Here is a 23,667-nt window from a genome sequence, read left to right as displayed (position 1 = left end):
TTTGAGCGCGAAGAGCGTTGTCCGTCTTATGACTTGTGTTTGCTTTACATCTGATCATTGTCGTCAATAAGTGTTTGTGATTCAAAATATGAATGAAATCAGTGCCAAAAATTGTTATCGAACAAACTAGACGCAAAAGACTACAGAATCATAGTTGCAATTGTGTTAGAAGTGACATCGATAGCTAACCAGGAGCCAATTCTAGTGGTGTGGTACAAGACGATTACAAAAATCCAGAATGTCCCTAGATTCGATGGGTCCTTCTGCTGGTGGCGGGAGTTCCGGTGTCGGTACATTATCCGGTACCAGAATGATCCACTCACTAAGCACGCCGTCTGGCGTCGATGGAACCGTAACGGCCTCGCATTCTCGAGGTGGCAAGAAGTTAGCCATGCGCATTCAAATGTTGGACGATTCGGTTACCATGTTCCAAGTACAGGTAAGTTAGCTTTAAATCCAGTGCTTAGTACTATCATATTATTTGTATCACACTTGAACTTTTTCAAACCACCCTCATTCCACGCTTATTGAACAATTCGCTTATTGAACAATTCTAAATTACATTTTATATATCCACCAGGCTAAAGCAACGGGTAAAGTACTTTTCGAACAAGTTTGCCGGCAGCTGAATCTTTTGGAGGCTGATTATTTTGGGCTGGAGTATCAAGAAGCGCCTTCTGGCACCAAATACTGGCTGGATCTTGAGAAGCCGCTCAACCGGCAGGTGGGCCTCTCTTTGGTTGAACCGGTGTTGCGCTTCTGTGTAAAGTTTTACACACCAGATCCACTGCAGTTGGAAGAAGAATACACGCGTTACTTGTTTTGTTTGCAAGTTAAGCGCGATCTTGCCACCGGAAGCCTGCAATGTAACGACAATACGGCGGCACTGATGGCGAGCTACATAGTGCAAGGTAATGATTTTTGATTTCATCATTTCCTTAATTTCGTAACTGACCTGTACGGAAATGGCCATCTTATCTTTTTTTCTTTGCATGTTCGGTAGCTTCTTGTGGAGATTACGCTGCTGAGGACTATCCAGATCATACGTATCTATCGTCATATCGGTTTGTTCCGCAGCAAGATCACACAATGCAGAGAAGAATTATGGAGAATCACAAGAAGCATGTGTAAGTATTCTTATCCGTGATTTATAAATTAAACTAGTCAGTTTGCTTATTAAACGTTTGTTTCCGTCTTTTTACAGTGGACAATCGCCGGCTGAAGCAGATTTGAATCTGTTAGAGACTGCACGACGATGCGAGTTGTATGGTATGAAGATGCATCCAGCCAAAGATCACGACGGCGTTCCGTTGAATCTGGCCGTCGCTCATATGGGTATAGCCGTATTCCAGGGCATAACACGTATCAATACATTCTCGTGGGCGAAGATTCGTAAAATATCGTTCAAACGCAAACGTTTCCTGATCAAATTACATCCAGAAAACTATGTGGGTATTTTTGATGTTCAGGAATCTAGTACGTACTTTATGTGTTTATTAAGGATCTGGTTTTCTTACAGGTGTATCATAAAGATACAGTAGAATTCTTTTTCGATGGACGTAACGAGTGTAAAAATTTTTGGAAAAAGTGTGTTGAAAATCATGGCTTTTTCCGGTGCACTGCGGTACAAAATGTGCAACGTCGTAAGGCAAGGGTGTTGTCTAGAGGAAGCTCGTTTAGGTAAATATTTAAAAAATATAGTTTGGTCTGGAAGAACCGTGCCATAAATAATTATGCGATTCTAAATCATTTTTTCATTTTCATTGCAGGTATAGCGGCAAAACTCAGAAACAAATTATTGAATTCGTACGTGATAATTACGTAAAACGACAAACGTTCCAAAGGTAAGAGATACCGTTTCAACATTGATGAGCAAATATGTAGTGTGTGTACGCTCGCGGTGCTTTCAATATTGAGTTCGTTTAGTTTTGCGTCATCTGAATTATCCGTGACTGGGTAGTTGTCAAAAAGAATAAGAACCTCAGCACTTTCAGATACCATAAATTAACCGCAGTTGCAGTTATATCCAATAAGCACTACAACCGATCAGATGTTAATGCTTATATAATTCATGTAACATCATATCATTAAGTCATACATTTGTTAATTTTTAAATAAGCGAAATGGTTCTTAGCATCAGAGCTTCTAGAATTCCGATTTTATTACTGTAGATCGGCATCACTTCATTTTCCTGTGTAGAGTTGCCATTACGTAAAACTAAATCAATTTGATAAAGAATCATGTTACAGACTAGAATGCATTATTGTTTCGTTATTTTGTATTATTTCCTTTTGCTATTAGTTTCCTATACAAGTAGTAATTGCTTGCGTAGACTAAAACCAGAACTGCAACATAATTAATGCTGATTGCAATGATATGATTATATTAAAACAATTAAGTAAAGTTGGTCGCTGACTATGTGTCCTTGATTTGTTCTCGTTGTTATGAAGTAATCTCAAGTTAAATTGAATCTGTATTTGCTGTTCCTCAATCCGAGAACCGTAAACTATAACCAAAATTCATATAGCGAGCGTTATGGTGAATTGTTTGTTATGCTTGTTTGTGTTTGTTTTTCATCGCATTTTAAATTTTTATTTTTGAATATTGATAATATTTTGATTAGTATGTTAAAAGAAACTGGTTTACGATTGTTTGAACACATGCGTAATTTTAGCTAAGAAGCTCCTAAGTGTCTTCGAGTAAACTCATCTTAAAATGTGATTTTATCTTCCACATAATTATCTGGAAGATTTGTTATAGGACTGCAGTCTTGCGTATGTATATCCTATAAGGATACATAATTCATATATTTACAATTTGAGAGAAGAGAGTCTGTTTTGTTCGTTTCTAATTTGGTTTCTCACACACATCATAACACTCGTTTTTTTGAAATCGATATTATTGCCTTCACTTTTACATTCTTCAATAGATGAATATTTATCGATTCATTGAAATGTTTTTATTTCACTGATTACATTCTCACAAAGTTAAGTCATTTTAGAGTGATTAAAGCACTACTAGTTATTATGGTTAAAAAACAAAACCAATTACATTCGAAAGTTGATGTAATTCATATGTCATGCTTGTTTTCAAATTTTTAATTAATTTGGTTCGTTTGGTGTGTGAGATTGTACGTTACCATTAGTGGACTTGTCATTGATTGAGTTGTACTAATTTCGTCATTTTTCTGTCTGTTACCGTACGTTATGCAGCGGAAAAAGCAAGAATAATCGCGATTCCAGTCATCCTTTCTACTATATGTCTCTCTATCTCTCTGTTTTATAATCACAAACAGGTCTCAGTCTTTTCGGCAGGGTCCTCTACATTCAAGTAACAGAAGTCAATCACGCACTTCATGTAATGTGAATCAAAGCATCTCGGCTCATCCCTTACTTCCGATCGAAACCGGTTTGTATTATTTCTATTATGTTTATTTTTCTTATATCTCCTGTTTCTTCTGATTTCGCTGTTCTCTGTTTCTTTGGTGGCTTCCGTTTATGTTATGTTAGAATTGTTCTATACACCATATTACACGTGTGCAGTTATTCACACAAACACACGTAAGCCTGTAAAGAGCGAAAGCAATTAGAGCTGAATTGGTTTAGAGTTAGATTGCTGGATTTTTGTACATGGTTGTTTTTGTTATTCATTTTGATTTAGGTTAATTGGTGTCCTGTCGCAAGGATATTTTCTTTTTTTTGTGAAATCGCCAGTAATTGTTGTGTTGTACAGTTCAAGCGAGTATGTTACAATGCACGAGTCACTTGCACCAGAAAGGATTAAATGTAGTATCTTCATAATTAAATAAGAACAAATCGTCCATAACTTAAAGTTGACACTTAAAACAAAGAAGTTATGCATTTAGCTCATGACATTAGTTTTGTATAAAGTTGTTGTACAAATGCTCTTTTTTGATATCAAGTATTTAATTTTGGTGAAAAGAAGTTGATGAAACTATTGTGATAGAAAATTCTATCGTTGTCTGCACGATTGTTTTTAAACACTCGTACATTTGCACATCCGACGGGTTTCTTTATATTATAAGGTTCTTATATCATGTTACAGCGGAATGGGAACGTCGCAGTCAGAGCAACGTATTGAGGACGCCTTCTCAGACGAGGAGACAAGTGGATATGGAGGTGGATCGCCTACCCAGCAGTCCTACAGGCCACAATCGTTCTCAGCTCACGGAAGCCCAGGTGGAGACCTATCCGATGAAGAGCTTTACCCATCAAATGGGAATGGAGGCATCGGGTCACACGCCGCTCCAGGACTCGAGTCAATCTGCATCCCCGGGGGGCACATGGAGTTCGCCATACCACAACAGCAACAGCAGCAGCCATGCGCGCGAAGCCGATCGGGCTCGTGCACGTCAAGACGGTCACAGTTCCGGTAAGTGCAATATCCATGTTTCTTATGCTGAATTTGCTGACGTAACAACAATCGTTACTTTATTTGCTTCTGTTTCTGTTGACTTTCTATAGTATTGTTCAAATATGTTGGGAACTTGTTTTAATGATTTTATCGGGAATGGCATATTATTATTTGGTTGGCAGTTTATCAAGTATTATTATACTGTTGAGCGTTGAATTGGGATCTCCTAAGGAATAATTTAGTATTAAGTACTTTAAGTGATTTCAATTGAGTAAGGTTTATATACTTAAGTGCGGATTTTCTACTACTCAACATTTGAACGGGGGATGTAAGATTTTGTTGTGTTATTTCTTCGGTTGTCTAGACGCTTCTGTTGATTTGGAGAATACGATAAAGATTTGGTTGTTATTTATGACAGCATAAAACTGAACATCAACGTAATCATATTCTCAAATCGAATGTATCCTAGGTCTGAACCACCGCCACTATGCCACTATGTCCCCCAAATACACTCATCGCAGCCACAGATTTACCACGCAGCCACAGCAGCTGCTGCAGCTGCAGCAGCAACAGCATCGTCGGGCCTCAGCCGGGCCGCTGGGCCAACCGGGGGATCGCAGCAGTTCTATGGGGGAGACAACGGTCTCCTCCACCAGCAGGGAGAGTGTTTTATTGCCGCTGGACACTCGCACCAGGCGCTCTTCAGCGTTGCTTCCGGGGGCGGCCTCGGGGTCGGGAGTGGGGGTGTTAATGGTGGGAGCCAGCAGCTCTCAATTCCCCAGTGCCACACTAGCCCGTTATAGCAATACGAGTACCTATTCGATGTCTAAGTCGGTAAGCACCGGAACGGATCTATCGGACGAGGCGCCGGATAATGTCATATACTCGGATATCAATGATCTTTATCGTCATCGGAAGTCGAATGCATCTGGGGGTGGCTCAACTACGCAATCTCGCGCGGTTGTAACACACCAAGATGAAGAGACGGAAGAACTTGACGAAGACGACGAGATTATGGATGAAGTTGAGGATGAAAATGCGATTCGTCGTCCATACCTGGAGGACGATGACGATGATGATGAAGTTGATATCCGATACGCGACGGCCACGCAAATTAAAGCGATGACTTCCGGCGGTAATAGTGGTTTAGGTGCGGCAAATGAAGAGTGTGCCGGTGGTGCTCCGAGATCCGTTCCTAGTGATGAACTGTACGCGACAGTGGATAGGAAAAGTAAACTTAACAAGCAACTGCAGCAGCAGCAGCAGCAGCAAAAGCAAATTACTGTACAGGTTGCATGCTTCAAAACGAACACTCATTATCCTGGTAAACATTTTAGTGATGAATTCATAGACGATAGTATTAGAAACTATAATAGCCATACAAATATAAGCACGAACATTGGAAGCAAGTTGAATGAATCAAGCCCAGGTGCTGTGAACTCAGCAAGCGTAGGTGAAATGTACAACCGGTCAGCTCATTTTGATGAATACTGTGGCAACAATCGGTTCTCCGACACGTCGGATTACTTTAGCCACAGCCAACAGCACTACTCTCACTCGCCGAACTCTCATTCTCTGGCAACGACGATCACCCACAAAAACGGGCTAACCGATGATGACGATCGATATTCTTCTTCAAATCCTCCACCGCTGCACCCACGAACATCGCATTCGCTACCGCGCAACTCACAGCTATCGAAAATCGAATCGATTGATTCGACATACAGTGGTTCTGGTGGAGGTGTCGCTAGTACTGGCGGAACTCCTGCAGACAGCAACTTTATTGGGCACCATTCGTTGAACAATCTTCCGAGCTCGTCAAAGGTGACGAATGATTATTTGCATTACTCGTCCCTTTTGAAGGATTCGGGAGGGGGATCAGACGATCCAATGAATAGTAAGAAAACTTCTTCGGAGAGGTTGGAGTACGAACTATCAAATGCGAATATATATTCAACAGTACAGTACAAGAACTATGAAGATGATTTCGAGGAAGAGGACTACATCAACTATCAGCGTCAGCGGGGAGAAGGTAGAGGAGGGTCCAGTTCGAAGGAAGCTTGGTTGAGAAGCAGCTCGTGTAAGGAACTCTGTGACTATGGGTATGACTCGGCTGGAAGGGTTGATTTTTCGCTGATGGAGCGTGAGTTTTTGACATCTGATAGAATCGACAGTCCCGTTACAAGATACGATGACTCTCGTCATTCGATGTACGTGCAGAAATCAAACTACTCAGTGGAGGTAAGCCAGGATTTTTTGAACAACGAGGGTAAAGTGTATTCTTCGAGCTATCCCGGAACCACTTACAACACGATTGATCATACTAGTTATCGTCGGCATAACAATCAAAACTTTTATTCCAACTATGAGTACGGCTCGCAAGATGATCTTTCACACGACAGCTACGAGCTGCTGGAGAAATCGGACGATGAGCTGTATTATAAGTTTAAAGCCGACTCGGAAGCTCACACAAGGTCCTGTTCGTTGGATTCCGGTAACTACATTCCCACGGACGACGAGAGTATCCCTGAACAGCTGCAACCTAGTCATGGCGGGTACCGTTCGCATCACGTTTCCCGCCTGTCGAAATATTGTTCAAGTTTGGATACCAAGAGCAAAAGCGCACCAGACATCGACGATCTTGACGACATGTTTCTGATGGAAGATCCAAGAGATCTTCCGCGAGAAAAACTCTGCGTTAAATCAGACGGAAATTTCTACAAAAAGATTAAAATGGCGATGGGGGTTTCGTCCCGTGTGTCTAGTCCGGAGTCGCGCAGTGATTATTATGACTCGAAACTTTCGAAAAGTAGTGGCTCAAGCAAGAAATCGAAGGACAGTGTGTACCACACCGACAGCAACAAAAAATCTCGAGAAACATTGAAGAGCAAATCTGGATCGGGTTTCAATTCCCGCGCATCCAGTCAAGACTCGAAGGAATGTTTTGGAGGAATGGACATACTGTTGACGAAGAACTACGAAATGCCAACGACTACAAGCAGAAAGGCAAAGTATCTGTCTAAGAGGTTTGATAGCAGTTCGCGAAACTCTAGCCAAGACTCGAAAAGTGACTACTTCGATGCTAATGAGCAGCAACGAGAGCACGAGTTGGATATCGATGGGGGCGAAATGTCAGACGAGATTTATTCGCGGGCCAAAGTGAGTCTTTCTGACGAACAGATCGGAAACATGCTGTCCACGTGTGGGGGAGAGCCGATGTCGAAGAACAACAGCACTGCTCCAAATTTCTATGATAATCAGATATACTCCTCGACGTTTCCTAGTGCACAGACAAAACCCACGAACGGCGGAAAAGACACCCCTGGGGGGAGTAGTAAAACATCTCACGTGCACTCGATTAGTCTCCAAAACGTAGAGCTGGAGAGAAACTCCCGTTCGGTAGGGTACTCGGCCTATAAATCGCCATCGCCCGTTCTCCCATCGGCCCTTCCGAAACCGATCGATAAGCAACCACTGAAACCGACACATATTTGGCCTGAAGAAATAGAAGGATTGCCCACGAGTATTACGGAGAACCAACGAATCGATCGATCGCGTGCGTTTCGAAAAAAATCGGACAGTGAGAATATTTTTAGCTTCGACAAGGAGAAGATTGAATCTTTGACCAGCAGTCTGAACGATGAAACACCCACCACGGCAATCATGGTGGAACAAAAAGCAAAAGTGAGCCCAGATTATCCGCTTACCCCAGAGTTGCTGTCAGAGTTCGACAAGCAGAAGATAGAATCACCGCACATTTTGCCGAAGAAAACGCGCAAGGAAGAGCTTATGGCGAAGACACATTTCGAAGAGTATACTCCAAAAATGATTGGGTTGGAGTCTTCGGTCATTGCTGGTATACCACCGTATGCACATGCGACAGTAGAACGCACCAAATCCGACCCGAACTCACTTGCCAATCGTCCCCGGTTGGGACCGAACTCGCGACGACACACGCTGATGCACCAAAAGTCAATCGATCTCACTCCGGCCGATTCTAGCGAAGAAGAGTATTTATACAAGCAGATTCCTAGTGCTCCACCGCTCTGCAAGTCTCACGGAAGCCATTTTGAGCTGCCGCAGTCATATGATATGAACGTAATGCCTGATGTCGTCGATCTGCCAAGAAATGGGTTTGAACTGCCGAAGAGTTTCTTCAAGGATTATCAAGATCGTCGCCCGTCGCACAACAAGATCGTGTTGAAGGACGATATTCCCTATGTGCTGCACAAACGACATGTGATGAATGGAACGGCTCCTTCGCCTTCACTGGAAGGAAAATCGACACTCCATCGCAACTATCCGAAGCCAAAGAGCCCCAAATCTCCAAAGTCACCCAAGTCTCCGAAATCTCCGAAGATGTTGGTATCAGAGAATTCCAAAATTGATGTTGGTACTTTTGGTGGATCGAAAGAGAATCTGTTGCGCGTTATAGACGATTCGGAGCTGGTCGAACAAACATCAGCAGATGATACGCAGCAGGGTTTTCTCTTCACGCAGAACATCGATCTCTCCGCTGTGGATCCGGTGACTCTGGAAGTGGACAAAACCGTACAAACGATACAATTGATCAGCAGTCCCAAGCGAGACATCACGAAGCGAATGGATCCACTGATGTTGGAGCAGTTAAATAGTAAGTTGAGTCAAATCGAGAGCGATTCTGCGACAAGTTCGAAGACGGATAGCAATGCAGCACAACAACAGCTACAGCAGCAGCAGCAGCAGCGAAAGTTCGAACCAAAAGCAGTAGATTTGCCGTATCTACTTGCCGACAAGAAAACCGTCGAGCTGGTGGTACCGAAGCGTGTGGTGAAAACGCGTGTCGCACCGATCAAAACAAAGTGCGGAAAGTCTAAACGTAACGCCAAAACGCGTATTACTTCGTTCTCCTCCGACGATGAAAGTCTGGATTCTGACGATGTTTTCGGATCGGCCGAGGCAATGCCTACAAAGCTCGAATTTTCTCCTCCTCAATCGCGCAAGGAAATAGAACCGATTCTTAAGCATGAGTCGAGTAAGATGGCTTCGAATGCATGGGCACGCGGGCAAACTATGAGCTCAACAGAGATCGAGGGGTCACCACCTCAATGTCGTCGTTTGGCAGAACTTGAAAGCCGTTACCACACGGTGAAGCTTGAAACCACTCAGCTAACCAGCACCGAGTTGCGAAGGATTTCTGAAAGATCGTTTTCCATTCCAAGCTCTGAAGATGAGGAAAAAAAGGAAAAAATGAAAATTGAACAGGAATCATCCAGGACGTACCATGCGACAGAGAAAATACCGTCACCGATCATCGAATCGACGGATGTGAAGGTGAAAATGAACGGTAGTGAATCGAACGACAACGCAGTGCGTAAGGACGAATTGGGGTTTCTAAAGCAACCAGTGCCCCCGGAGTCGACAGCGAAGAAGGGAAAAGAGGAAGGAACGGGTGTTCCGACAAAGCTATCACCATCGCGAACGAAAATGATTGAAGAGCTTATCGATTCGTCGATTGTCATGCGCTCGAAAGGACATGCGCCTATTTTGTTTGCGCATGCTAGGCTAAACTTAAGCGAAGGGTCGGCCTTTGCATCATTACAGCGCCAGAAGGCACAAGAATCACCCACCTCTGGACGACGTGCGAAAAGTCTGGATACTCCGGTTATATCCCTGCACAAGCTTCCTCCCATGAATGCGTTCTCATCGAAAGACGATACAGTGGGCTACGAGGAGGAGGAGGAGGTACTGGAGATAAAACCGTTGCAGCAACAGAAAGCATCGAAAGCATCTGTTATTGAAGAGGAAGAGCAGGAAGACTCGGTACACTCGTGTGGCGAGGCGATAGTTATGCGCGACCCGACAATTTCCCGTCAGACATCTACGACAGAGGAGGAACGCAAGAGTGTTCGCATTGATGCGGATGAGTTGGAGTTGCTCGATAGATTGAAGTACATTGAAAAGATCGAACTACAAGGTGTGAAGATCAAAGAGAAGCGTAGAACGAAAACTAAGCTTAAGAGTGGACATCAGCTCATTCTTGAAATACCGAAGTACAAGTTTGAGCCGTTTAGCTCGGGCAATAGCTCGATCAAAACATCTCCAGCTATCAGCCGTGCAAGCAGCGTGGAAAGCACTGGAAAAGCACGCCAAAAAACGGATAGTGGAACACAAACCCCGACAGGAGGTGGTGTGGCTATCAAACCCCAGCGCAAATCAACTAGCCCGAAAGGCTCCGAGAAGCTAGTGCAACCGAAAAGGCGCTCTTCAGACGATGCTAAGAAAAATACGTCCCCCCAAGACATGCTCCGAACGAAGAGCCAGGAAGCATTGGGTAAAGGTAAAGGTAGCAGTTCCAAGGAGAAATCGAAATCACTGGAAAAAATGGAGCTCAAACGGTTAGGAAGTAGAGATAGAAAATCAACCGAAGAAAGCGAACTTGAACGAGCTCGGCGCAAAGAACGCCAACAGAAGCTGTACGAATCGGCCATGAAACAAACGATAAACATGCTTAGTCCGGTGAAGGATCAGCTGCCCCAGTTCCCGGCGCCAGAAGATAAAATTTCTGTGAAAACCGAAGGCGATAAAATTATCATCGATGCAGATATAAAATCAAAACCGGAAGATCACGTGTTTATTGCCAAAGCGCCGAGAAAGCTGGATTGTAGTTTGGCAAAAATAAGTCGTAGCTTTGAAGACCAGAAGAGTGTAGAAAAGCTGGACAAGGCTAGTCGAAGCTTCGACGATCGCAGCAAATCCTTTGAAGATCACTCGGATCGTTCGGCAGACGAAAGTAGCATCGTTATTAAGAGTCCAACACGCCTGAGCAGAAGCCAAGAGCTGAAGCAAAAGATCGAAGGATCCGTCGTGCATAAGGGGCGCATGGAGGGTAAATCGAAAAGTTTGGAAAAGAAGTCCGAGCCACAGTACTTGGACATTGAGTATAAGACCCGTAGTTTAGACCAAAACTACACCGAAAGCAGTGCGTCTTCTTATGGTGCTGGTGAAATCACTTCTCCGGATTCAGAAGGAGGCCATGGATCGATAAATAGCCGAAAACAGGAGGTGATAAAGGTTGACGTACATTGTTCTTCCAAGGTAGACTCTCCTGATTCAGATCACCGAGAAGGAGGATCGCCTTGCGGACGTGGGCGCAAATCGACCACGGATAGCGATAGCAAATCGATTGATGATCATCGAGGGTCCACGTCACGCTTCGACAAAGGCAAAAGCCTCGACAGTAATATATCCTCAGGAAAAGAAGATAAAAAGGGCAAACCGCAGCCAGTAAGTGTAGAGAGAAGAGCACTATCGCAGCCAGTACCAGAGATCGGTAGCGAATTAGACATGCAGGACATAATATCCGAGCGTCGGACACTAGATCTAATGAAGAGACGATCGGAGGAAAAAGCCGTAGATTCGATCACGTGCTCCTCGACCGAGCCATTGGCAGAGGAAGAACCCAAGAACGTATCTAACCCAATGGCATCTCGAGATTCGACGAAACGTGGTAGTGAGGAATCACTTACGGAGGTTAGCGAGCTACGAGAAGGAGATGCAAAGGATTGTGGGTATCTTGCTCCACCGGTTCGTGTGCCAACCATCGAGTACGAAGAGCCTTCGATCGAGGAGGAAGATGTCGATGATGACGAAGCCGGTTTCGAAGTGGAGGAAATGGAAACTGAATCAGTTGAAGATAAGAAGAAAATCTTGGGCAAGTTAAACCTTGAGCGGAGTAAAAGCGATGAAACTGGATCTTGGGTAACGATCGCTTGTGAAGAGTTCACAGGTACGGATGGGGTAAGCAGTCACCAGGATGCTATGGAGCAACGAGTCGGAACGCATTACAAAATAGAGTCACAAGCAACGTTTGAAGATGTAAAAGATATCACCATGCCAGAATCGGAAGTGGCTATAGATACGGTTGATATTCCCGTGGTGAGCCAACCTCAGTCCAATCGATCGTCGCCATCGACGTTTGATCATCCTCTTCCGCAAATTCCTGAGAAGAAACCGGACGTTGTGTCTCCTTTGCGAGAAAAGCCTTCGAAGCCATCTGGATTAGAACGTGATCAGGAAGGCGACAAAAAACTAGCATCGCAAAGACGAGGCGATTTCCTTCGATTATCCATCGAAAGATCTCGTAGCTCGGATACGGGTTCAAGCCGGGAGAACGAAACTAGTCCGGTGCGGCATGATTCTAGCACGTCTCGTGGTAAAGGGTCGATGGACGAAGAATCAAGTGTTAGTTGTTCCATTTCGCGTCCTTTGGGCATATCGCAGGATATGGATTCGATGGAGCATATGAAGTGTCGTGAGTTACGTGAAAATATGCTAAAGATGGAAGAGTACGACGAAGGAGGAGTAGCAGCGAAAAAGGTATCACCAACGCTTGAGAAGCAGTACCCGGTGGATTTGGGATCTGGCTCGGAGCTGGATGTAGAAACTCCAGAGGATCGTATTTCGAGACTCCTACAACGCGAAGAGAGTGAATCAAGCTCGGATAACGGTGGCAGTGCCGTCGCCGTTCCCAGATCTACAGAAGCTCCCTCGAGCAGTGCGGCAGTTATTGTTGGTGTTCAGTCTAAACCGAGAGTAGTGAAACCTGTTCGAGCGACACTCCTACACAAGAAGGTTTGTCGAACGGCCCCTACAAATGAGAAACAAACGCAACAAACCACTGCTGAGTTGAAATCGGGAACGCTCAAGCTTCTCAGTGCCGATGGAGGCGACCGTAGTTCGTTGGAATCGAAATCTAGCTTAGAATCGAAAGGATCATTGGGATCGTTTGAGACTGAGAGCAGCTCAGGTTCGCTTGGAGCAGCACAACGGAAGGGGGATCTTACGCAGAAAGAACAACTATCTACTTGGCGCCCTTATCCGATTGAAAGTTCCGGCAGCTCTAGTGTGGAAGATAACTGGTTACCGCCGGAACAAGAAAGCTATGAAAGCTTCGAAATAGCAACGGAGACCATTGAGGTGCAGAAAATAGCTATACAGGACGTGAAAGAATTGTCTCCGGACGAGCAGAAAGAAAGCGATTCCGATATGCAGGATGAGCTAAGTGATTTTCCGACGACATTCGGCTACCCGGAGATGACTTCCACACTCGGTATAGCTATAAATCCCGTAGACATACTTGGGTATGGGACGAGCTTCGGTGTAGGTCGAACGTTGTCGCGGATCTCGGAGCGGAGCACAAACTCGGAAAAGTCCAGCGGTGAAGAGGTGGCTGAAGCTGAAAAATCGAGCTTGGAGGATTTGAGTGTGCACGATGAGTCGGCAATTTCGAGTGAGCATCAGGCAAGCCTTAGCTCGGATTTACATTCGAACTCGAATCCGGCTTATATCTCCGATGCGGACCGTAGGACTTCCGCGGAAATGCCCGACATTCCTTGTGACTCTGCTGCGGCTGAACGGCTCTCAGAGATTTATCAAAACAATGTTGTAAAGAACGGTCGCTTCACGGTATCGCACGTCACCGAAAGTGGCCCACCAGCAGTTGTGGTGAAAGCTGCGGAGAGCAAACCCGATTTGGAGTGTCTCTCAGCAGGCGGCGGCAGTCAAGATTCTGAAGACTGGCCGCTACCAGAGATACCTTATGACAGTACTCCCGGTGAGCGGTTCGATCCGAGTGTAGTCGGTGTTTCGGGACTAGTAATGCCGCCCCCAGTGAGACCCTACTGGACTGAACAGGCAGTGGCTGGTACTCGACAGTCGCTGGAATCGGAAACGTGGCCCACGCCGCCTTCCAGCATGCTGGAACATGCTCCGATCGTAGAGAATGTGCAAACATTCCGTGTGATTGAACCACAACATCCGACGCAAGTGATGGTGGAATCGTATACCGAACCAACGACTGGCGGATCTGACGACTCCGACCCGGACTACGCGGAAGTGGCAGGGGATGAGATTCCAGAACCCCCGAAGAGAGATTACATCCCGACGGCGTCTGGGTCGGGTTCGTGTTCTGGTTCATCATTGTCGGGGATGTCGGGTTCGTCACCGAGTCCTTCCTTGTCCATGGTGGTGCCTTATGAGAGCACCGCTTACCTGGTGTCGGCAATGCAAGATGCCAAGGCGTATGAAGCGGCTGTTTCGTACGAGAACGCGACCTGTTTGAGCGGCGCACTTGGTCCAACCAGTTGCCTAAAGTCCACGTTTGATATCTGTTCAAGTCAGCGTGGTCAGGGGTCTGCAACGGGAGGTAGCATCGGGGGAAAGGATGTCAATCCCGATCGGGTCATCATATCGCAGCCAACGAAATCACCGCAAAATTTAAGCCCCATCACAGATGATGACTTTTTCATGAATGACGAAGTGTTTGGGCCTGGTACGGTCAAAATCGAGATCTCACCGGATGATAGCAAACCGTCGTCATCCGGTGGCATGGAGTATGGCTCTCAACAGCAAAAGTTCTCTCGTAGCTCCAACAATTCAGATACCTCCATCGATGATATGCTCTCGACGTCCTGCGGGACATACATGGAAGAAACTGTGCGGTTGCGCAATCTTGAACCGCGGCGCTTGAGCAACGAGTCGTGTAAAAAATGCAGTCATAGCTCCCATTCCGAGGAAGAGACCAGCTCGTTCGGAACGGATCTAGATGGCACGGTGAAGATGGGATTGCAACAGAAGCGTTGTACGCACAGCTCGCACTCGGAGGACACCTCGATTGGTCTTAGCATTTCCGAATGGTCGACCGGCACGAACACCGTACGGCAGTACGCGAATTTGTCCGGCTCGGACAGCTTGTCGGCCGTGTCGAATCATTCCGGCAATGCCAAGAGCGAAAAATCGAACCACACCAAAAGCTCCATCAGCTCGAGCGTCCATAAATCGACCGAAAGTCTGGACGAAAAGACGAGTGGGAGCTTTTCCAGCAGTAACACTAACCAAGCAATGAACAACAACGGTAAGCGTTTCTCGCTGGACAATGTGTCCGAAAATGGGGGGTGTCCGCGGTACGAAGTGTTCAGTAACTCGGAAACAGATACAAAATTTTCATCGGGCACCAAGAGCGACGATACGACACTGACGCTCACTGAGATGGCCCAGACTATCACGGAGTGGTCAACGAGCAGCAGCAACACGCTCATCGCCCAAGTCGAGGCGTTGAAGCAGCTGGAAGGCGCCGTTAGTGCAAGTGGTGTGAAGGGTTCCTCCGGAGAGCGACATGTTGCTCCAACGAATCGTACGTTCGAATACGTTCCACTGAAACCCCCGAAAGTGATGAAGAAACTTGCCGGCCCGTCTTCGGACGATCCTCGTAGAGAGCTTGCAGGAGTGCATGTGAAACCATCACAGGTCACGAGGCACGTCCCAATCGAAGCTGGGGAAAGCTCGAGAACCGGAGGGCCTGCTCCGGATGTGATCCCAGAACGTCCGACAAGATTACCTCCGAAAATTGTGGACGTCATCGAAAAGAGTCCCAAGCGAATGCCGGTTACGCAGCAACCTCTTCCGCAAGGCAAACCAGTTCCACCGGCGCGGGTTGAAACGCAGGATAGTGCGAGCAAACGAAAGTCCCTCGAAATGATGTCGAAACGTTACCAGAGTCAGGACATATCGGACACGGAAACGTTTACGGAGAAGCTTTACAGCCAGAATGAGAAGCTCACGGAGCGGTACCAAAGTCAGGAGTTCACGCCATACGCCGCATCGCCTGTTCCTAGCAAACCACCCCGTGGCGACTCGCTCCCCTCGTCTAGTCCAACACCAATGGCGGAGAAGCCACTGGTGAAGCACCACAGCTATGACGACAAAACGCTCTCAAAATCTCAGATTCGCGAATACAAAACAACCAAAATGCGACACAGTCAGTCTTTCCATGAGCATTTAGTGACGTCGGACCTGAATAAGATAGTGGAAGAAAGTCTCGGAAGCTCGTCCACCACAACGCACACAAGCGAAGCGACTAGTACGGACAATTCATCGCCGATGTTTCCACGGCCGGAGAAGCTGGTTCGATGCTCGCCATATTACTCGAGCAGCTTGAGCTCAGAATCACCACCGATTGCGCCGAATCAGCTTCCTCCTCCGGTGCAAAAGCCACCGCGTAAAGGATCACTGCCGAGAAACTTCGTACCAAAGAGCCCGCCCAGCGGCAACGACACTGACAGTTCACTCGATCATCGGACGCAGGATCCGAAGCTTCGATCACGTGGTTATCGCAAAAAGCGTACGGTTCCTCTGAAGAAGAGCCGTCTCGATCGGCCTCTCGAACATCAGGAAAGCTCAGAGTGCTCGGAAGGGTACTTCCCGGAGATGGAATCGGGCTCGTCGGATGTAGTGATGATGGAGCAACAGCAGCACCATCGTTACCCGGACTTCGAGGAAGAGCTGGAGCAGCTTCCCGAAGACTATGAGGATGAAACTTACCGGGCAGATGAGGATGATGTGACCCCCAGTCGTAATGGGGCCGGTGTGTATCCGAGTGCATCCTATTCGAATAAATTCGAAGGTCTCGATATGACGGAAAATGTCGATGAAATGGGCTTCCCGCGGTACGACCGATTGGGACACATAACGAACCCGAACCTGTACAAATCGGACACTCCCTCGCCGCCAGTAAAACCCGTTCGTCAACGTAGATTGCGCCAGACGAAGCGCGACGATCCGCATGATCTAGAGTATCAAGGTGTTCAGTACACACCCGAAAGTGGCAGTTGCTCGGAAACGAAGGCCGGTCTCTCGGATGATGTGTGTTATTCAAGCGAGGACAGTTTTGCGGCGGGATACAACCGTGGTGGTGGTGCCACAGGAAGCAGTTCCCGGTATCAGAAGAATGTGGAAATTCCATATCCGGACTTTTTGTCGGACTACGAAAACGAATCGTCCTCGGCGTGCTCATACGCAAGGCGCATGGAACAGGGACGGCATCGTTACGTGGAAATAGAAATGCAACAACAGCAGCAGCAGACGTATGAATACGCAGAATCAGAAAAAAGTGCTGAGGGATCGCTTGAATTTGATCTGAAAGCTCTCCCACCCCCGATCTATGTGGAGGACGAGGAGGCTGACCCAGAGCTCGAGGAAGACGAGGAAGAGCAGGATAATGCTGTTTAAATGTTACTTGAACAGATTAAAATAAGCCGAACAAACGTGCGTACATTAAAAGGGAAACATTAACAAACGAATGAAGGAATGGAACGGAAAATGAACAAAAAAAAACATGTATGCTCTGCTGAAGGCATTGATATTCTGTTTGTTAACCCTGTGCCAATATCGAACCTGCGGTCGAGGCTCGAAAATGTCGAAAAACGCATAATCGTTATTTATAATACAATCACCCTTGTAACCTGCTGCTCTCGAGCTTGAGAATCCATCGAAAAATCAAAACAGATTCGCATCAATATGTTCGTAGATCAGCAGTTGTGTGTGCCCATCCATTTCCTAAAACGCCATTACTTGTTTGTTCCGAAAGCTTCATTTGATACAACATATACCAAACGTTTTTCTATGCATGTAAGTCGTACGGAGATCGGAGGGAAGACATTTTTATAAAGAAACGTGCGTCTGAGTACCTGTGTTATTTCAACTGAACATGGTTTTCGTATCAACTTTTGTACTTCCATTCTTGGGTTGTTGAGTTTTTATAAAGTAAGAAAGTTCGGCAAATGAGCACGAATTCTCGACCTGTATGCTCGTGCGTACAGGCCGGACGATTGCAATTCATAGATAGTAAAGTAGAAATACAATGTTAATCATTGTTTTTTTTTTATGAAATGTATCTGCATTTATTAGGCGATAACACAACTAGTTTATGATTAGCGCATTTGAAGCAACCACCGTTATACTCAAGCATGCGCGAAGCAAACAAACTGTGGGGATCAGTTTTTAGATGGACTTGGGTTTCTTTGAGTGAAACGTTAATATTATGAAAAATGGTCTAAGCTCGATCTGTAAGAGTTCTTGCTAGTGAGTACGTTCAATATACATCTGCAAAAAGTAAAACAAACGAACAAGTAAAGAAAGATCAGTAACAAATCTGACTGATTCAGGAATCGAATATAGGAACTGTGACGAAAAGTGTAAGCAAATTATGAAATATGATATAGCGCATCGTTACGTCTCAAGTAGCATAGTTTAGAGGGATGATCCAACAACGTGAAACGATGTTCTAATAGAGAGTTTTAGGAATACGATCATGCATGATGAATACATATATATATAATGTTGAATGAAATGTTAAGCAACAATATGATATTGAAGTTTTGATTTGATTTTTAATTGGATGCACATTTTTGCAATTGAAACGAGTCAGTTAGTATATATTTCTGGAGTATGTTCTACTTTCCTGAACATTGAATAGGTTGACTAAAGAGATCTAGAAAAGTCTAAGAGCTTGGTGTGGAAAACGAAACTGTTGAGGCTTCGCTATTTGAAAATTTTCGATGTGATCTATTCACTTTTTATATCGTTGTTTTGTTTGATAGTTGTCGGTTTATCCTTGTCCTGCCATGCAAGCATGTAAAATGAGTTTACGGTTAGAATGTAGGAAACCCGTTTGTTCGAAAGCAGTTAAAATCGATGCCATTTTCGTACTTCGATTAAACCCAAATATAACTTTTATTCATGATGAAAGTACAACATTAGAATATGATGCTCTATTTTGAAGTATGATTAATAAAAGAGCTCCGATCAAGTGTGAAAGGATAGCAGAGATTTTCTTAAAATAACAAGGCCAAATATAATATGAAAACAGCGAATGAAATAAGTTTAAAATATTATATAAAAATAGAGTATACCAGTTTAGTTTACTGTATGACTTAAAGAACGAAAATAACACGAAAGCAGAGCAAGCTACAGAATCGCAGTGTGTATGGCAGTGTGTAGTATTTTATAATAAATTTTCAACGTTTCGAGATATCTGATTTGATTAAATGCTGCGACACATTGGAACAAAACAGCCAAAAAATCTATATGCATATTCATAAATATAAAGAAAGCATGAAGACAAATACGTTATTATCATAGAATGTTGTTTACTTACACGTTTATGAATATGAAACATAAAGGATCTTATACGAAAATCGAATAATCCAACTATGCATGCATAGCAGAATTAGTTGCATGTTAAAGATGATTTCATTTTGAATATTCAAATTAAAGATGAAAAGATGGAGCAAGAGGATGTGAAATAGCAAGAGGAATAGAGAATGCGAAATCGTAACAAGCAGCAAAGATGTATTAATTTGAACGTAAAAATACTACGTATTGTGTTTCTATTGTTTGCAAATGTTCAGCATGACCCCAAGCAACATGACAAGCCAAACGATAGCCAAAATAAACAATTTCTCATTAATCGTCAACCAAACCAATTAGTCCTATATCGTCGTTCCAGTCATCACTCCAAAAACAGGCTAAAAATTTACATCACCAGCATATTAAGAACAAAAAATAAACACTACATATGATAGTTTTAAACCTTCAATAACGCAGCCAAAGCTTAACGTATGTGTTCTTACCGAGGGTTCTTTGAGCACATAAGCATAGTTCTCCCGCATTATAGAACTGAAAAGCTAGAACGAAAGCGTATTCCAGTGTGATTCCATTGAGGACCTCCACGAAATTAGTAATGGTGATAAATAAAGGCAAAATTAATCAAACTTAGTGATGGATTGATTTTGATTAATTTTTTTTTTGTGAAAGTGAATTGTATCGTAAAAGAAACACTGCAAAAGTACAGTAAAATGCTCTTTTTAACCGTGTTCTCAAATTGTTTGCGTTGAAGTATAAATGTAAGTGAATAGCCGTACATAGTTGCAATTTCATGTTTTTGTCTAGTTTTTAAATCTCTTCACTTTATCCTTTTAATTTTATTGTTCTTTGCATGCTTTATTCGGTATAGTTACTCATGAGCATAGGCAATAGAACTTATGTTAAAATTTAAGTTTATTAATTATTGTACATATATTAAATGCTATTATGTAACCTTTCTATATATTGTTCATTCTCGCATGAAAAATAGAATATCATATATTTTTTTTAATTGATAATTTTGATAAATATAACTAAATCTGTCCATGGAGTAAGCACCACAGATGAAAATTATATTTATACTTTTTTGTTGTAGTATGTATTTATCGTTATAGTATGTTTCTAGAGATCACGTTGTGATGGAATGGAAACTGATTATTATGTTTTCGTTTTGATAATTTTCTGCAGATGACTATCACGGCATCAACGGTAATGTTTCGCTGGATCGACGCAGCGAAATTGTCCAATCACCCAATCGATACGAGCTAGCATTGGGAACAGTGGATAGATCTAACAACAATTCACTTTCCCGTGGTGAAACGGGATCATACGATCTCATCAATGCCGAGGCTCGAGCCAGGAACAATGGACACTTTGGAGGTAGCAACGGTGGAGCGCTCCACACGGTAGACGAGAACGTGATCAACAACAACTACCAGAATCAGCAAGCGAACAGTCAGGCTTCCTCCGGAGTAGGCAATGGCAACAGTGGAACGCTTAGGTCGATTGATGAAGAAATGCGCAAGAAGAAGTGGCCAACTGATCGTGCGTATTTCTTGGCAAAGGAATTACTCATGACGGAGCGGACGTACAAAAAGGATTTGGATGTCATCAACACGGTACTGTTTGTTACGATAGATATCGGTCTATTGGTAGTTTTATTGATTACACTTTTCCTCCCCACAGTGGTTCCGAGAGGAGCTAACGCCTGAGGATTTGGAGAATCTTCAGCCATTGTTTCAGTATTTTGAGTCGATGTTAGAACATCACAGCGTCTTCCTGCGCGACCTAGAGCACCGGATATTGCTCTGGGAAGGACGTGGAGGTCATGAAACACATAGGATTGGAGATGTCATGTTGAAGAATATGGTTGTGTTGCCTGTAAGTAATTGTGTAATTTATGTTTTCGTAGCATAAATATCATGATGTTATATAATTTTTTCGCAGATATACGATGAGTACGTTGAGAGTCATCGCGAAATTTTAGAGCGCCTCAACGATCTATACGACAATGACGACAAATTTCAGCAGACGTACCGGGACTTTGAACAACAGAAGGTTTGCTATCTTCCAATTAGCTACTTCATCTTGAAGCCGCTCCATCGATTGTTGCACTACGAGCTGCTGCTTGAACTATTGCTAACACACTACGGTGATGACCACTTCGATCGCACTGACTGTCACGGTACACTAATGATGCTGACGCGATCGACAGAGGTCATTAGACGGGAGCTGATGGCATCGGAAAATCACGGCTTGTTGTGTGAAATCCAGCGTGACATCGAGGGGTACGATGGGTTGGTCCAGCCCGACCGAAAACTAATCCGACAGGGCTGTCTGTTGAAGCATTCCAAGCGCGGCCTGCAGCAGCGCATGTTTTTCCTCTTCTCCGACATTCTGTTGTATGCTGTAAAGTCGCCAGTAACGCAAACGTTCAAGGTACTCGGTCACGTGCCCGTTCGTTCGTTGCTGACGGAGAACGCGGAACACAATGCGTTTGTGATATTTGGCGGACAACGGGCGATCACCGTGAGTGCTGGCACCACGGTCGAGAAAACGCTTTGGCTGGAGGAGTTGACGAAGGCAGCTAATAGCATAAAGTATAAACCACAGACCCAGCTGCCAAACGTATCAATCAAAACGTGTAGTAAGTAAATCAGTTCGTTGAAAATATCGCCATCTAAGTCTGGCATGCATTCTTTCATGTATGGGTTTTGTCTCCTTAATTCAACAGCGTCCTCTGAGGAAAATCTTGAAGCGTGCGGTCTTAACAGTGCTCTTGTACCGCAGGTGACCTCTAAGCCGCCATCGTCTAGAAACAACACCGCGCTCCACGTGTGTTGGCATCGAGGCGTTACGATTTGCCTTGACGATCATCTACGCTCGGGAAGGGTAAGATTACCGAACCTGCACCTAACAAGAACGATGCGAAATTTTAACCAATCACCCGCTTTTTCAACGCTAGAATCAAATATCCGGGTATCTTTTGCGGAAGTTCAAGAACAGCTCTGGATGGCAGAAGCTGTGGGTTGTGTTGACGTCATTCTGTCTGTACTTCTACAAGAGCTACTCGGACGATGCGGCACTTGCCAGCTTACCGCTGCTCGGATACACGGTCGGACCGCCGGGCATTCAGGATGCGGTTCAAAAGGAATACGTTTTTAAGTTGTCATTTAAAAATCACACCTATTTCTTCCGTGCAGAGAGCGAGCACACTTACAATCGGTATGTATTGTGAAGCAATAATCACCCTAGAAAGCCACGTTTTTCTAATGCGGTTGAAGGTTAATATGGTTAACTCTCTTTAATAGATGGATGGAGGTATTGCGAAGCGCCACACAGATTCAGGAAACCCGTTCACCGACGACGATCAATTCGAACAGTCTTATCAATAACAACACTAATGGACTCAATTAATATATCTAATTTGGAGAAACAAAAAAAACATTAAGCAATGAACCTTTCTCAATCCGGCGAGGTTGAAGAAATTGGTGGCAATTACTTGCTGAAAATATTGCTGAAGCGTTGGAAGCAAGTCTGATGCTAGATTTCGCAGCCAGTCTGAACACGACGACAATCCCTTTCTAATCAGTATGTTCCATCCGTTCCGCTTTTGTATGTGGTTACACGTAGCATCTGCTGGAAGATTTCAACGATTCGTCTCAAATCATCACGCGATCAAACCGAAGTGAAACAGTGAGGGATAATAGACCAAGAAACGGAGGTGTTATATTTATCACACATTTTACATGAGACGCATGTAGGAACAATTTTTATGTCAGTAAAGTATGTTTAAGTAAAACGTATGTGCGTTAGTAGAACCGGAAATTTTGTTATTAGTAAAAGTGCAGATTCTTAGGCTTTCAAAATGCATAAAAATGATTATAAACTAATAAAGCAAACAAACGAGCAAACCGTGAACAATGATGTTATACCATAGAGCAAAAAACGTCATTTATTTACTTACACCATGTATAACAAACGCTATTCTCGCGCTAAACGCGGTTCTCGATTGCTGTAGGTGAAATCGGTGTAGACGCTATCGGATGAGCGCTCCTTTTCCTACATCTATCTGTCCAATTCCTGGCTTAATTTTTACCTGTCTTTCCGCTCATGCCCCTGAATACAATTGGAGATGTCACCCCTTTTTTCTGTCGTTTTAGACATACTAATAATTAAGAAGCCGTTTTGTTTGACAAGGACGAGGCGAAAGTCGAAGTGGTTTCGGATTTCTAATCCATTACCAGAGCTTGGAATTTATTATTATATATTTATTTACTTATTTTTGTTGTGGAGTAACTCTAATTATCTACGATTATGTGTTTAATCGAG

The 23,667-nt window shown here is 44.2% G+C and overlaps 1 protein-coding gene across 3 annotated transcripts; it reads left to right on the top strand.

Moving 5' to 3' along the window:
* The first annotated feature begins 238 nt into the window (after positions 1 to 238).
* LOC128720493 (FERM, ARHGEF and pleckstrin domain-containing protein 2) lies at positions 239 to 23,264 on the top strand. Of its 3 annotated transcripts, XM_053814166.1 has the most exons (15): positions 239 to 439; positions 581 to 911; positions 1,004 to 1,127; positions 1,205 to 1,448; positions 1,520 to 1,680; positions 1,770 to 1,844; positions 3,296 to 3,408; positions 4,066 to 4,392; positions 16,087 to 16,092; positions 20,524 to 20,954; positions 21,022 to 21,216; positions 21,283 to 21,982; positions 22,070 to 22,227; positions 22,301 to 22,560; positions 22,647 to 23,264. In XM_053814166.1, the coding sequence occupies exons 1-15, from the start codon at positions 239 to 241 to the stop codon at positions 22,750 to 22,752; spliced, it is 3,432 nt and encodes a 1,143-aa protein (XP_053670141.1). In that variant the 3' UTR covers positions 22,753 to 23,264. The 3 variants fall into 3 exon arrangements, with proteins under 3 accessions (XP_053670141.1, XP_053670140.1, XP_053670139.1); XM_053814165.1 differs by lacking the exon at positions 16,087 to 16,092; XM_053814164.1 differs by lacking the exons at positions 20,524 to 20,954; positions 21,022 to 21,216; positions 21,283 to 21,982; ... (1 more) ...; positions 22,301 to 22,560; positions 22,647 to 23,264 and having other exon boundaries at positions 4,844 to 17,459.
* Positions 23,265 to 23,667: the final 403 nt, after the last annotated feature.

The sequence above is a fragment of the Anopheles nili genome, chromosome 2, assembly GCF_943737925.1.
Source record: "Anopheles nili chromosome 2, idAnoNiliSN_F5_01, whole genome shotgun sequence".
NCBI lineage: Eukaryota > Metazoa > Arthropoda > Insecta > Diptera > Culicidae > Anopheles > Anopheles nili.
This window is presented reverse-complemented; position numbering and strand designations above follow the sequence as displayed.